This window comes from Macaca nemestrina, chromosome 9, assembly GCF_043159975.1.
Source record: "Macaca nemestrina isolate mMacNem1 chromosome 9, mMacNem.hap1, whole genome shotgun sequence".
Classification (NCBI taxonomy): domain Eukaryota; kingdom Metazoa; phylum Chordata; class Mammalia; order Primates; family Cercopithecidae; genus Macaca; species Macaca nemestrina.
In genome coordinates, this window is record NC_092133.1 from 111,330,827 (window position 1) to 111,345,331 (window position 14,505).

General features: G+C 36.6%; 1 protein-coding gene across 12 annotated transcripts in view; it reads right to left on the minus strand.

Annotated features, from left to right (window-relative positions):
• The window catches only part of LOC105479927 (coiled-coil domain containing 7), a 436,030-nt gene that overhangs the window by 225,032 nt on the left and 196,493 nt on the right, over positions 1-14,505 (minus strand). For 11 of the 12 annotated variants that reach the window (XM_071070238.1, XM_071070242.1, XM_071070240.1 and 8 more), the window contains one exon: positions 13,775-13,876. The exons of the other annotated variant lie outside the window; for it this stretch is intronic. In XM_071070238.1, coding sequence (XP_070926339.1) covers positions 13,775-13,876 — 102 coding nt within the window. The remainder of the gene's footprint in view (positions 1-13,774; positions 13,877-14,505) is intronic. 12 annotated transcript variants of the gene reach the window in all.

Consider the following 14,505-nt stretch of genomic DNA (forward strand, 5'->3'; position numbering starts at 1 on the left):
AGAGGGCAAAATAAGTTTGAGGATCCCCAAAAGCACCATTCCTAAAGAATAACCACTATTTGATGATGTATCTGACAGCTTCCTGAAAAGATGCACTGTCAAGATATATATCTATTTGACCTGACTTAGAGCTTTCTTTGTGCAGAATATCCCTCACGCTAGGGCATTTGTCAAAAAATGATCAGTGGTAACTGCTTAACATAGTAGGTGTGTGATGAGCATTACCAGGTTGGGGCTGACCATCAAAATCTCAAAAAGAAAAATTGGGAAATTAGATGTCCATAAGGGGTGGCTCTACAAAGCTCTAACATGTCTCAGGGAATCTAATAGACAAAACACATATGTAGAGCTGTGTACAGGTTTGATGTGTACAGGTACAGATGTGAATATTCCTAGATCTCTCACCTCTAACTGACCCCCAGGTTCTGAGCAAGCAGGAAATGAATGCTAAGGCAGCGTTACAAACTTCTTACCTCAGCATTGAAAGCATGCCTCAAGACACACAGGGACACACAGGGAGCCCCTCTACAAGGGTGGGAGACATCAATTTAATACATTTAAGGAAATCTCTGTCTAGTCATTAGCTGATCACTAAGCTAACTAAGCAGACTTCAGTAGTTACAAACAAGAAAATATATAAACTTTACAAAACTAGTCCAAGAAATGCACGAATCAAGCAAATAACAAAAACAGCAAAATAACAAACCCTGGGGAAGAAGAGTAATCCAACATTCAGAATTTCACATTATATTATTTAAAATTTAAACAAAAAATTATCAGACATGCACAGAAACAAGAAATTAGCCAATACACAAAAGAAAAATAGATCAGTTAAAAAAACTCTCCCTGAAGAAGCCAAGATGTTGGACTTACTAGACAAATATTCTAAATCGGCTATTATAAAAATATTCAAATAACTAAAGGGAATCATATCTAAAGAATTAAAGAAAAGCGTAATAATACATCACTGTGAAAGAATATCAATAGCATAATATAAATTTCCCAAAGTAACCAAATAGAAATTCTGGAGTTGAAAACCGCAATAACTGAAATGGAAAGATGGAATCAAAGGAATATTTTAAAAGGCAGTGAAATTAAAGACAAATAAGTTGAAATTACCTAGTGAGAGAAACATAAAGAAAAAGGAATGAAAAAATTAAGAGAGCCTCAGAAACTGGTGGACCACCATCCAAGTGTACCAACATATACATTATGGTCATTCCAAAAGGAGAAGAGAGGAAGAGAAGAAAAAAAATTTTTAATAAACAATGAATGAAAAGTTCCCAAATTTTGTCAAAGCATTAATCTTCACATCAAGAAGTTCAATAAATTCAAAAATAAACTCATAGAAATCCACACATACATGTATTATAGTCAAATTGTCATATACCGTTTTCCAGAAATTGCAACATTTGTAATTTGAGATGGGCTTTTTGAGTTTAAAATTTATATTCAGGTGTAAGATTTTTCCTTTGGTTAAAAAAATCTCACCCATTTTCTCAGCTATAAGAAGAAAGGCTTTGAGATAGAATCACCAGAGCAAAATGGAGGAAGAACCCTATCCATCCACAGGAACATCAAACTGAATGACTATCCATGCAAGAAAACACCTTCACAAGAACTAAAGGAATCATGTGAGAAGTCACAGCACCTGGTTTTAGCATAATAACAAGAAAATATTCATTGAAGAGAGCAGAAAGTACAGTCTCACACCCCTCCCCCAAACCCAAGTGGCACAGTGTGCAGCAAAATCTTTCTTCCTGAAGGAGAGGAAAGTGTCAGGAGGTGGGGACTGTATTGGAACTTAGTATCAGCTTTGTTAAAGTAAAACACAGCAGGTTAGAACTATGTGGTCCTTGATTCTAGGCCAGTGCTCACAGAGGGAGCACTGAGACTTACCCCAGCACCAAGGGAATCAGCTGCCCCAGCAAGAGGAACCTGAGTCCTATACCTCTTCACCACCAGCTGACTAAAGTGACTTCAGGTCCCAGAATAAAAAAATATTAATAATTTTACAGGTTAGGGGGAAGTGAGATGACATATTCAAAATGCTGAAGGAAAAGAATTGACAACCTAAAATAGTATATTCAACAAAGCTATCCTTCTAACATGAAGGAATGATAAAGATTTTCCTAGACAAATAAAAGGTGAGAAAACTTACCACGCCCAAACCTGTTCTATAAGAAATACTAAAGGAAGTTACTCAATCTGATGGCAAAGGATGCTAATGTGTAACAATGAAACATCAGAAATTATAAAAAAATCTCTGCTAATAGAAACCATACAAATTCAGAATACTCTAATACTGTAACTGTGGTATATAAAGGACTCATAGGTTTAGTTTGAAGACAGACAAAACTATTAAAAATAATAACTAGAAAAATGTATTATGCATTAGGCAATATAAAAATATAGAAATTGAGATATCTAAAAGTCAAAATGTGAGGAGTAAAGTATAAAGTGTTTTTTTTTTTTTTTTTTGAGACGGAGTCTCGCTCTGTCGCCCAGGCTGGAGTGCAGTGGCCGGATCTCAGCTCACTGCAAGCTCCGCCTCCCGGGTTTACGCCATTCTCCTGCCTCAGCCTCCCGAGTAGCTGGGACTACAGGCGCCCGCCACCGCGCCCGGCTAAGTTTTTTTTTTGTATTTTTTAGTAGAGACGGGGTTTCACCGTGTCAGCCAGGATGGTCTCGATCTCCTGACCTCGTGATCCGCCCGTCTCGGCCTCCCAAAGTGCTGGGATTACAGGCTTGAGCCACCGCGCCTGGCCTAAAGTGTTTTTTTTGGTTTGTTTCTCTTTTCTTTGTGACCAATGTTAACTTGTCATCAGGTTAAAATAATTAGTTACATAAGCTATTTTCTGTAAGCCTCATGGTAACCACAAAGTGAAAGCCTATAATAGATACACTAAAAACAAAAGGCAATGAATTAAAACATACCATCAGAGAAAAACAACCACAAAGGAAGACAGAAAGAAAGTAGGAAAGAAAGAGAAATTTACAAAGCAACACTAAAATTAGCAACAAGATATCAATAGTAAGACCTTAATTATGCATAATAACTGTGAATGTTAAAGGACAAAATTCTCCAATTTAAAAACATAGAGTGGCTGAATGAAAAAAAATAAGATCCAACTATATGTGGCCTATAGAAAATCTACTTCACCTATAAAGACATTCATAAGCTGAAACAAAGGGTTGGAAAAAGATCTTCCAACCAAAGGGAAACCAAAAAAGAGCAGGAGTAGCTATATTTATATCAGATAAAATACACTTTGAGTTAAAAATTATTTTAAAAATATAAATCAAGCCATTATATTATGATAAAGGGCTCAATACAACAGGAGGATGTAACAATTATAAATATATGTACAAACACTGCAGCACCTAAATATATAAAGCAAATATTAACAGACTAAAAGAGACTTAGTGCAATACAATAATAGGAGGGGAATTCAACACTGCACTTTCAGATCATCCAGACAAAAATTCAACAAAGAAACACTGGAAATTTTTCTGACAGAGCAGGAGCATTGCCATCTTGGACAAGCACCGCCACTTTAAAGTTCCCCTTTAAAAAACTGTCTAAATCCCCCCAAAGGGCATCAGTCTAACGGCTAATGTCAGCATGACCATAAGCCACAAATGACATCTCCAACCAGAAACATTCTAACCCTAAGATAAAACCCTCCCCAGCCAGAGACATGCCAGCCCCAAGATAACCTCCCCTCCGACCAGAGACATTCCAACCCTGCAATAAACTTCTCCACACAGAAATATTCCTACCCTGTGATAAGCTCTCTCTCCCTGAACCCTTAAATACTCTTAGTCTGTAAGAGAGAGTGCTCCTGTCCGAAATCGTCCAGAAATTGCTCTCCAGTTTATTCTCCAAAATAAACCTGTCTTTGACTGTTGAGCCATTTTTCGTGTTTCTTTCCTTTTTCTTTAACTCTTACATTTTCCAAGACAACTGACTAGATGCAACCAGGAACTGCTGATCCCATAGATAGAGCTCACAATTTCGACTATACCAACATAATTTGAACAATCTCTGGACAGAAAACACCAAATGTGAATGGAGAAAAGATCACATGCTGAGGCTGAATAGGGAGGAAGCTGGGAACCCAACTAGGAGCACCTGAGCACTCCAGCTGTTTCCCAGCACGAAATGGTGCCTGAAGAAGAGGTGAGTTAAGAGACTGGGAGATCGCTCAATCTTACTGCAAATCTCTGAGATCCTAGTTGCTGGGGATCTCACTCCCACATGGAACTGTCAGCTGGCAGGGGAGATCTCCCCAAAGATTAGATGGAGACAGAGCTGCAGCAGGTGCAAAGCTGTGGACCCTTGAGTGCAGGCCAGTCCCAGCAAAGCTCAGCCATAAGCATCCATCCCCAAGGCTGCCTGTCTCTCTCTGAGAGGCTGTGAACCCACCAAGGAGAAAACAGGTCATGCTTCCCTGTGGGACTGGGGCACATCTGACCCGCAGGCCCACCTGCCTGCCAGGCCCTCCCAGGAACCTTCCCTGACTGTCCCCTAAGAGAATGTACATAATGCAGCCTCCACTGCCCAGCCTGGGTGTTTTGCTCCACCTGAGTGCATTCTGGCATCCTGGGAGCCCTTCGGATCCCACACTGCACCCAGAACCCATCCCTGAGTGCCTGGAGGAGGGAGCTGCAAGCAGGCCTTAGAGCCCTCAGGCTGTAGCCTGTGGCTCAGGAGGGTTGAGCTGAGATTTGAACTTGGTACTTGAACAGGACAGGAGCCCACACTCTCGAGAGATCTGACTGGTACAGGCTCACAAGCTGTTGTGAGACCTAACCATGCCTCCCCGCACAAGGTTGATCCAGAAAGCGTGTTGCCTGTTTCCCCACCAGACCTCTCCCCAAGGGAGCCCTGTGGCCCAGAAGATCTAACATGCACCACAACAACAAAACTGTGGGCACAGTGCCAGTGGTTGGCAGTGGTTCTCCCAAGGCTCATGGGCAAGCCTGGTGAGAGAGCTACATCTGTCCTCTTCACATGGCAGAACACAGTTGCAAACGTGAAGATGCACAAAGGAAATGTGTGGGTAACAGCCGATCTACTGCTCATTGCTCTCAAGCACCATCTGCTGTATGGCAACCCAAACTAAAACACCAAAAATCACTACTAATTTTCCCCACTGTGAAACCAAGAGCGAGAATTTTACAGCAAAGACCCTATACAGAGCCTTAGTCCTCTGAAACTTCCAGAAGCAAAGCCAATGGACTATGCTCAATTTACAACACAATGAAAAGAATACTAGTCCTCCCAGATGAGAACAAACCAGGACAAGGACCCTGGCAATTCAAAAAGCCAGAATGTTGCCTTGCCTCCAAATGAGCCCACTACTTCCCTAGTAATGGTTCATAACCAGTCTAGATTGTCTGAAATGACAGACATGGAATTCAGAATCTTGATGGCAAAGAAGCTCATTGAGATCAAGAAGAAAGTTGAAAATCAATCCAAGAAAGCCAAACAATCCACTAAAACAAAGAGCTGAATGACAAAATTCCCTTTTTAAGAAGAACCAAACTGAACTTCCTGAGCTGAAAAGCTCACTACAAGAATTTCATAATACAATTAGAAGTATTAACAGAACTTCCTGAGCTGAAAAGCTCACTACAAGAATTTTGTAATACAATCAGAAGTATTAACAGCAGAATAGACCAAGTTGAGGAAAGAATCTCAGAGTCTGAAGACTGGTTCTATGGATCAACTGAGTCAGACAAAAAATAAAGAAAACAATTAAGAAAAATGAACAAAACATCCCAGAAATATGGGATTATGTAAGGAGGCAAAATTAACAATTCATTGGCATTCCTGAGAGAGGAGAATAAGCAACTTGTAAAATATATTTGAGGATATAGTCCACAAATATTTTCCTAATCTCGCTAGAGAGGTCAACATGCAAATCCAAGAAATACAGAGAACTTTAGCCAGATACTATATAAGATAACCATTCCCATGGCAATTAATCATCAGATTCATCAAAGTGATTGCCAAAGAAAAATCCGTAGAGGCAGCTAGAGAGAAGGTGCCAGTCACCTAGAGAAGGAATTCCATCAGCCTAGCAACAGACTCTCAGCAGAAACTTTACAAGACAGAAAAGATTGGGGGCCAATTTTCTTTATTTTTCTTCATCTTTTATTTTAAGTTCAGGGGTACATGTGCAGGATGTACAGGTTTGTTTCATAGGTAAATGTGTGCCGTGGTGGTTTACTGCACAGATCATCCCATCACCCAGGTATTAAGCCCAGAATCCATTGGCTATTCTTCCTGATACTCTCCCTCCCACCACACCTTCCACAGGTGCCCAGTGTGTGTTGACCACCCCCGCCTCCATGTATCCATGTATTCTCATCCATCAGCTCTCACTTATAAGTAAGAACATGTGGTATTTAGTTTTCTGTTCCTGCATTAGTTTTCTGAGAATAATAGTTTCCAACTCCATCCATATCCCTATAAAAGGACATGATCTGGTTCCTTTTTATGACTGCATAGTATTCCAGGGTATATATATACCACATTTTCTTTATCCAATTTGACATTGATGGGTATTTAGGTTAATTCTATGACTTTCCTATCATAAATAGTGCTGCAATGACATAAAACACCATAAAATGTGGGCAAAGGACATTAACAGACACTTCTCAGGAATGCCAATGAATTGTTAATTTTGCCTCCTTATATAATCTCATATTTCTGGGATGTTTTGTTCATTTTTCTTAAATCATTCTATTATAAAGATACTTGCATGCATATGTTTGTTGCAGCACTATTTACTATCAGTATAGTAAAAAAGGCCATACTGCTCAAAATAATTTACAGATTCAATGCTATACCTATCAAACTAACAACACCATTCTTCCTAGAATTAGGAAAAACTATTCTAAAATTTATATGGAGCAAAAAAGAGCCCAAATAACCAAAGCAATACTAAGCAAAAAGAACAAAACAGTAGCCAACTTCAAACTAACTATAAAGCCACAATAACCAAAACAATTTCCTACTGGTACAAAAACAGACATATAATCCAATAAAATAGAATGGAAAACTCAGAAATAAAGCCCCATACCTACAGTCATCTGATATTTGACAAGACCAAGCAATGGGGAAAGGGCTCCCAATTCAATAAATGATGCTAGAATAACTCCCTAACCTTATGCAGAATATCTGTCACCTTATATGAGTATTAACTCAAATCTATCACCTTATATATTAACTCAAAATGGATTAAAGATTTAAATGTAAGACCTCAAACTATAAAAATCCTAGAAGACAACCTAGGAAATATTTTTCTTGACATAGGCCTTGGCAAATAATTTTTGGCTAAGTCCCCAAAAGCAAATGCAACAAAAACAAAAATAGACAATTAGGATTTAATTAAAGAGCTTCTGCACAGTAAAAGAAACGGCCAACAGAGCAAACAGAAAATCTATAGAATCAGAGAAGGTATTCACGAACTATGTATCCAACAAAGGCCTAATATCCAGAACCTATAGGGAAATTAAACAAATCAACAAGAAAAAAACTCCATTAAAAATGGGCAACAGACATGAACAGACACTTACAAAAAAAAGACATATATGCTGCCAACAAGTATATGAAAAAATGATCAGCATCACTAATCATTAGAGTAATGCAAGTCAAAAGCACAATGAGATACCATCTCACACCAGTCAGAATGGTTATTATTAAAAAGTCAGAAAACTACAGATGCTGGTAAGGTGGTGGAGAAAAGAGAACTTTTTGTTTTTGAGACAGGGTCTCACTCTGTCACCCAAGCTGGAGTGCAGTGGCATGATCTCAGGTCACTGCAACCTCCACCTCCCAGGGCTCAAGCGATTTTCCTGCCTCAGCCTCCCAGTTAGCTGGGATTGCAGGTATGTGCTACTACACCTGGCTAATTTTTTTGTATTTTCAGTAGAGATAGGGCTTCACCATGTTGGCCAGGCTGGTCTCAAACTCCTAACCTCAAGTGATCTGCCCACCTCAGCCTCCCAAAGTGTTGGGATTACTGGCATGTGCCACTGTTCCCAGCCTATAAAAGGGAACATTGAAACACTGTTGGTAGGAATGTAAATTAGCTCAGCCACTATAGATAGCAGTTTGGAGATTTCTCAAAGAAATTAAAACAGAACTACCATTCAGCCCAGCAGTCCCATTACTGGGTATATACTGAAAAGAATATAAATCATTCTACCAAAAAAACACATGCACTCATATGTTCATTACTATACTATTCACAATAGCAAAGACATAGAATCAATCTAGTTGCCCAACTATGGTAGATTGGAGAAAGGAAATATGGGACATATATACCATGCGATACTATGCACCCATTAGAAAGAATAAGATCGTGTCCTTTGCAGCAACATGGATGGAGGTGGAGGGCATAATCCTAAACAAATTAATACAGGAACAGAAAACTGAATACTGCATGTTCTCATTTATAAGTGGGAGCTAAGTACTGAGCACATGTGGATATAAATATGAGAACAATAGGCACTGTGGACTACTAGAGGGTGGAAGGTGGTGGTGGGTTGAAAAACTACCTATGTATGGCCGGGCGCGGTGGCTCAAGCCTGTAATCCCAGCACTTTGGGAGGCCGAGACGGGCGGATCAGGAGGTCAGGAGATCGAGACCATCCTGGCTAACACGGTGAAACCCCGTCTCTACTAAAAAATACAAAAAACTAGCCGGGCGAGGTGGCGGGCGCCTGTAGTCCCAGCTACTCGGGAGGCTGAGGCAGGAGAATGGCGGGAACCCGGGAGGCGGAGCTTGCAGTGAGCTGAGATCCGGCCACAGCACTCCAGCCTGGGCGACAGAGCGAGACTCTGCCTCAAAAAAAAAAAAAAAGAAAAAGAAAAACTACCTATGTAGTACTATGCTTATTACCAAAGTGATGGGATCAATACTCCAAACCTGAGTATTGTGTAATATTCCCATGTAACAATTCTGCACATGTACCCGTCCACACCTGTATCTGAAAGAAAAGTTGAAATAAAAAATGAAAATAAACACTTAATTTAAACTGCATTCTAGACAAAATGAACCTAATAGACATTTATAGTACATGTCACCCAACAGCTAGAGAATACACATTCTTCACCATAGCACATGGAAGATTCTCCAGGATAGACCATATGTTAGGCAACAAAACCACTTTTAAAAATGTTTTAATTGAAATCAAATGAAGTATCTTTTATGATTACAATGGAATAAAACTATGAATCAATAACAGAAGGAACTTTGGAAACTGTTCAAATACATGAAAACTAAACAACATGTTCATGAAAAAAAACAACGCATCAAAGGAAAGAAAGTTTTTAATTTAAAAATTCCTTGAGACAAATGAAAAATGAAAATACAACATACCAAAACCTATGTAATATAGGAAAAAAAGCCCTAAAATAAAGTTAATAGCAATAAACACCTACATGAAAAACAGTAGAAAGAACTCAAATAAACAACCTAAAATTACTCCTCAAAGAACCAAAATAAAGAACAATCCCCAAATAAATAGAAGGAACAAACTAATAAAATCAGAGCAGAAATAAACAAAAAAGAGATTTAAAAAATATAAAAGATGAACAAAACAAAGAGCTGTACTTTGAAAAGATAAACAAAATTGACAAACTTTTAGATTAAAATAAAAGTGAGGAAATTCAAATAACTAAAACTAAAGAAGAAAAGGGTAACATTATAGCTGATGTCACAGAAATACAAAGGATCATAAGAGGCTACTACAAACAACTATATGCCAACAAATTGGAAAACCTAGAGGAAATGGATAAATTCTTGGACACACACAAGTTACCAAGATTGAATCGTGAAGAAATAGAAAATTTCAACACACAATAATGAGAAACAAAATCAAAGGCAATAATTAAAAGCTTTCCATCAAAGAAAAGTCCAAGAACCCCGATGGGTTCACTGCTGACTGCTACCAAAATTTAAAGAACTAATGCCAGTTCTATTGAAACTATCCCAAAAACTTGAAGAGGAACGAATACTTCCAAGCACATTCTACAAGGCCAGCATTACTCTGATTAAAAAAAAAAAGACATGGACTCAAAGAAAATAAAACTACAGGTCAGTATCACTGATGAAAATTTATGCAGAATTTTTCAACAAAAGACTAACACACCAAATTTAGCAACATATTAAAAAGATCATTTACCATGATCGAGTGGGATTCATATCAGGGAATTAAAGATGGTTCAACATCCACAAACAAATAAATGTGACACATCACATCAACAGAACAAAGGACAAAAAACATACTGATTTCCATAGTGTTTACACTAATTTATATACCCACAAACAGTGTATGAGTTCCCTTTTCTCCATATCCTTGAAAGATTTTGTTATTTTTGTCATTTTTATAATAGCCATTCTGACATGGATTAAGTGATATCTCATTGTGGTTTTGATTTGAATTTCTCTGATGATTAGTGACGTTGAACATTTTTTCATATATTTGTTGGCCATTTGTATGTCTTCTTTTGAGAAATATCTATTCACATCTTTAGCCCATTTTAAAAATCAGATTTGTATTAGTCTGCTTCCACATTGCTAATTTAAAAAATACCTGAAACTGGGTAATTTGCAAAGAAAACAGGTTTAATTGGCTCATGGTTCTGCAATGAATACTATCCAGCTGTATTAGTACATTTTCATGCTGCTGATAAAGACAGATCTGTAACCGGGCAATTTACAAAAGAAAGAGGTTTAATGGACTTACAGTTCCATGTGAGTGGGGAGGCCTTACAATCATGTTGGAAGGTGAAAGGCACGTCTCACATGGTGGCAGCCAAGAGAAGAGAATGAGGAAGAAGTGAAAGCAGAAACCCCCTATAAAACCATCAGATCTCAAGAGACTTATTAACTAGCAGCAGTATGGGGGAAATTGCACTCTTGATTCATTATCTCCCACCTGGTCCCTCCCACAACATGTGGAAATTATAGGAGTACAATTCAAGAAGAGATTTGGGTGGGGACATAGCCAAACCATATCACCAGCCATAAAACAGAAATGGTATCCTGTCATTTGCAACAACATGGATGAACCTAGAGGACATTATGTTAAGTAAAACAAGCCAGGCAAGAAAGACACTCTGTATGATCTCACTTATATGTGGAATCTTAAAAAGTTGATTTTATAGAAATAGAGAGTAGAATAGTGTTTATCAGAGGCTGTGGAGGGGTTGGGAGAGGAGGCACTACAAGTGGCTTGTTAATGGGTACACAGTTACAGTCAGACATGAAGAATAAGTTTTAGTGTTCTGCTACATAGTAGGGTACTATAGCAAATAACATTATAGTATATAATTCAAGATAGCTAGACAAGAAGATTTTGAATGTTATTACCATAAAAATGATCAATTCTTCTAGTGATATATATGGTAATTTCCCTGATTCAATCATTATACTATGTATACACGGACTAAAACACCATATTGTACCCCATGAATATGTACAATTATTATGTCAATTATAAATTAAAATATTAAATAAAAAGGAAGAGAGGCTTAGACTATAATAAAAAGTGACAATGCTTTATTGTGAAGCCTCTGAATTGTTAAAAATATACCAGAAATCAAAGTTTCCATTCATTTTTATAAAAATTTAAGCAAATGACCACAATTCAATTAAATGATAAAAAAGACCAATTAATTTTCAAAATAAACTACGAAGTTACATGTAAAAATCATGAAAGTGTTTTTACTGCAAGGATGTGGAAACACTCTATTACTTCATATACTACATACACTTAAAAAGTTGAAAGTCAATTTTATTTTTCTAAGAGTATTAACCTCTTTTAAAAAGTTTAAACATTTTAAAACAGATATAATTGATTTAAAAATCAGAATGAATAAAAAAAGATTCCAACATAAAGAAATAAATTAAAGAGAAGTAAACATGGATTGGGTAGAAAAAACAAAAAGCAGCTCAAAATATTTAAATCCAAATATGTCAATAATTATAATAATTTTAAATTAAAACATTCAAACATATTCTAGGAATACAAAAAGACATTCACACTGGATTTGTTAAAAAAAAAAAAAAATCTAACTAAGCGATTTATAAGCCATGTCAGTAAATTATACAATTCCAGAAAGATAGAAAACAAGTAGATGAAAAGAGATACACCATGCATACACTAACAAAAATCACCATAGTATGTCAATGTCAGACACAATAGGATTTAAGGCAAATGACCTTACCAGAGATTCAGATGGTTCCTTTCATAAAATGAAAAAGTTGAGTTTGCCAGAAATACAGAATTTTTATACACATGCACCAATAACATAAGCAGCATTTAAAAAGAAGACAAAACTACAAGAAGAAATCGATAAATCCAAAATAATAGGAGGAGAATTCAACATGCCTCTCTTAGTAAATGTCAGAACAAACAAAATATTAAAGGAAATCAAGAAATAAATACTACTTTAAATAGCACAATTTAATGAATGTTTGTACAGTCCTAACATGATACACATCCATAAACCAAATTCCACTTAATTTATTCAAAATTAACTTTAATTAAAAATTACTTAATAATATTCATCATTATATTTACTGCTGAGTCTTTTTCTTCTAACAACTCTGTCAGGCAAAATATTTTCATCTAATTCTTCACCCATACTCTAGGATACAATAAGAAAATCTTTTTAAGAACTAAATGAAAACCAGATCTGTGGTGTAAGTACTAGACTTGCAATATATGCTAATGACCAAATAATACTGTCTCACTTCACATGATATAAGCACATCACACTTTGTGGTAATAAACTATTAATAGATACCATCCAGTTGAAGTATAAGCTTTATGCTACTTTTTAGATACATACACAGAGGTATCTTTAGAGTAAAGTTTAAAATATTTGGTATCATTTGTCCAAGGAAAAAGTATGTAATGATATTAAGTAATAGAGCATAAAGGAGACTACAATAAACTTATCAGGCAGATAAAATAGGAAGGCCAAAGAAAATGGTATACTTAAACATAGAAATATCAATAATAAGACTAAATGTGTTTTATGAGAGCTAATTAAAAGACAAAAAATATTAGACCGAATTTGAAAAATATACAACTATAAGCTTCATACAAGAGATACAGAAAAAAAAAACCCACAAAAAAACAGGAATGTTAAGTTACCAGGATGAAAAATAAAATGTATCATGCAAACACCAATCAGAAGAAAGTTGGTAGATTTACATTAATAGCAGATGTGATAGGTTTTTTTTGTTTGTTTGTTTGTTTGGGGTTTTGTTTTGTTTTTGTGGCAATGAGGGTCTCACTCCATTGCCCAGTCAGGTCTTGAATTCCTGGCTTCAAGAGATTCGCCCACCTTTACCTTCCAAAGTGCTGAGATTACAGGGAGACATGATAGTTTTTAAGGCAAACAAACAAAAGCTGTAAAAATGATAAAGCAGGTCCCTTCATTAGGACAAAAGTTTATTTCTTCCAGCAAGATTGTTAATTTTAAATTTATATGCACATTAATAATAAAATGTCATAAGATATAAAGTAAAACCTGACATTATTATAAAAAGGAACAAGGAAATTCACAATCATAGTAGAAAAATTAACACATCTAATTCAGTCATTGTACAGACCAGTATAGATCTAGAAGTATATACAAAATAATTACAAAAAAATAGTTGTAGATATATTCATGAACCATAAAAAGAGCTGTTGAATATAATTGAAAATAATTTTATAATATTTTAAACTTACTACTTACAATGAAAACTCTCATTTCCAGTAGCTTCAAGATTTTTAGTTTCAGATTGACTTCTTGAAACTAAAACCACGTCCTCAGGCGATTGTGGGGTTGTAAGAGTCGCTACGTAGAAAAACAGATCTATGATAAAACTTCTGTATATGTCAAGTAATCAGCAATACTTCCTCTTATTTGTGTAAAATTAATGGAATAGGACTAGGAAGTTATAGCAGTGAGCTATTCGTTAAAACAGACCCTGGATGTGAAGCAGAAAATTCTCATGTGTAGGCAATCTTGTTACATAGTAGTCACTGACTATGCAAATACCAATCAAAAGGTATCAAAGCTTTCACTTTAGTTCTCTAGTTATTTTTGCAGTATTCACATTTAGGTCAAAGTATAAAATTTCTACAAATTATATGTTCAAATATTCATGACCCAAAGTAAAAAGACCTTCTGATGAGTTAACTTAAAATAGTGTAAAGGGCCAGGAGCAGTGGCTCACGCCTGTAATCCCAGCACTTTTGGAGGCCAAGGCATGTGGATCATGAGGTCAGGAGTTTTAGACCAGCCTGACCAACATGGTGAAACACAATCTCTACTAAAAATACAAAAAGTAGCCAATGTGGTGGTGTGCACCTGTAATCCCAGCTACTCAGGAGGCTGTGGCAGAAGAATCGCTTGACCCTGGGAGGTGGAGGTTGCTGTGAGCCAAGATCGTGCCACAATCTCCAGCCTGGGTGACAGGGCGA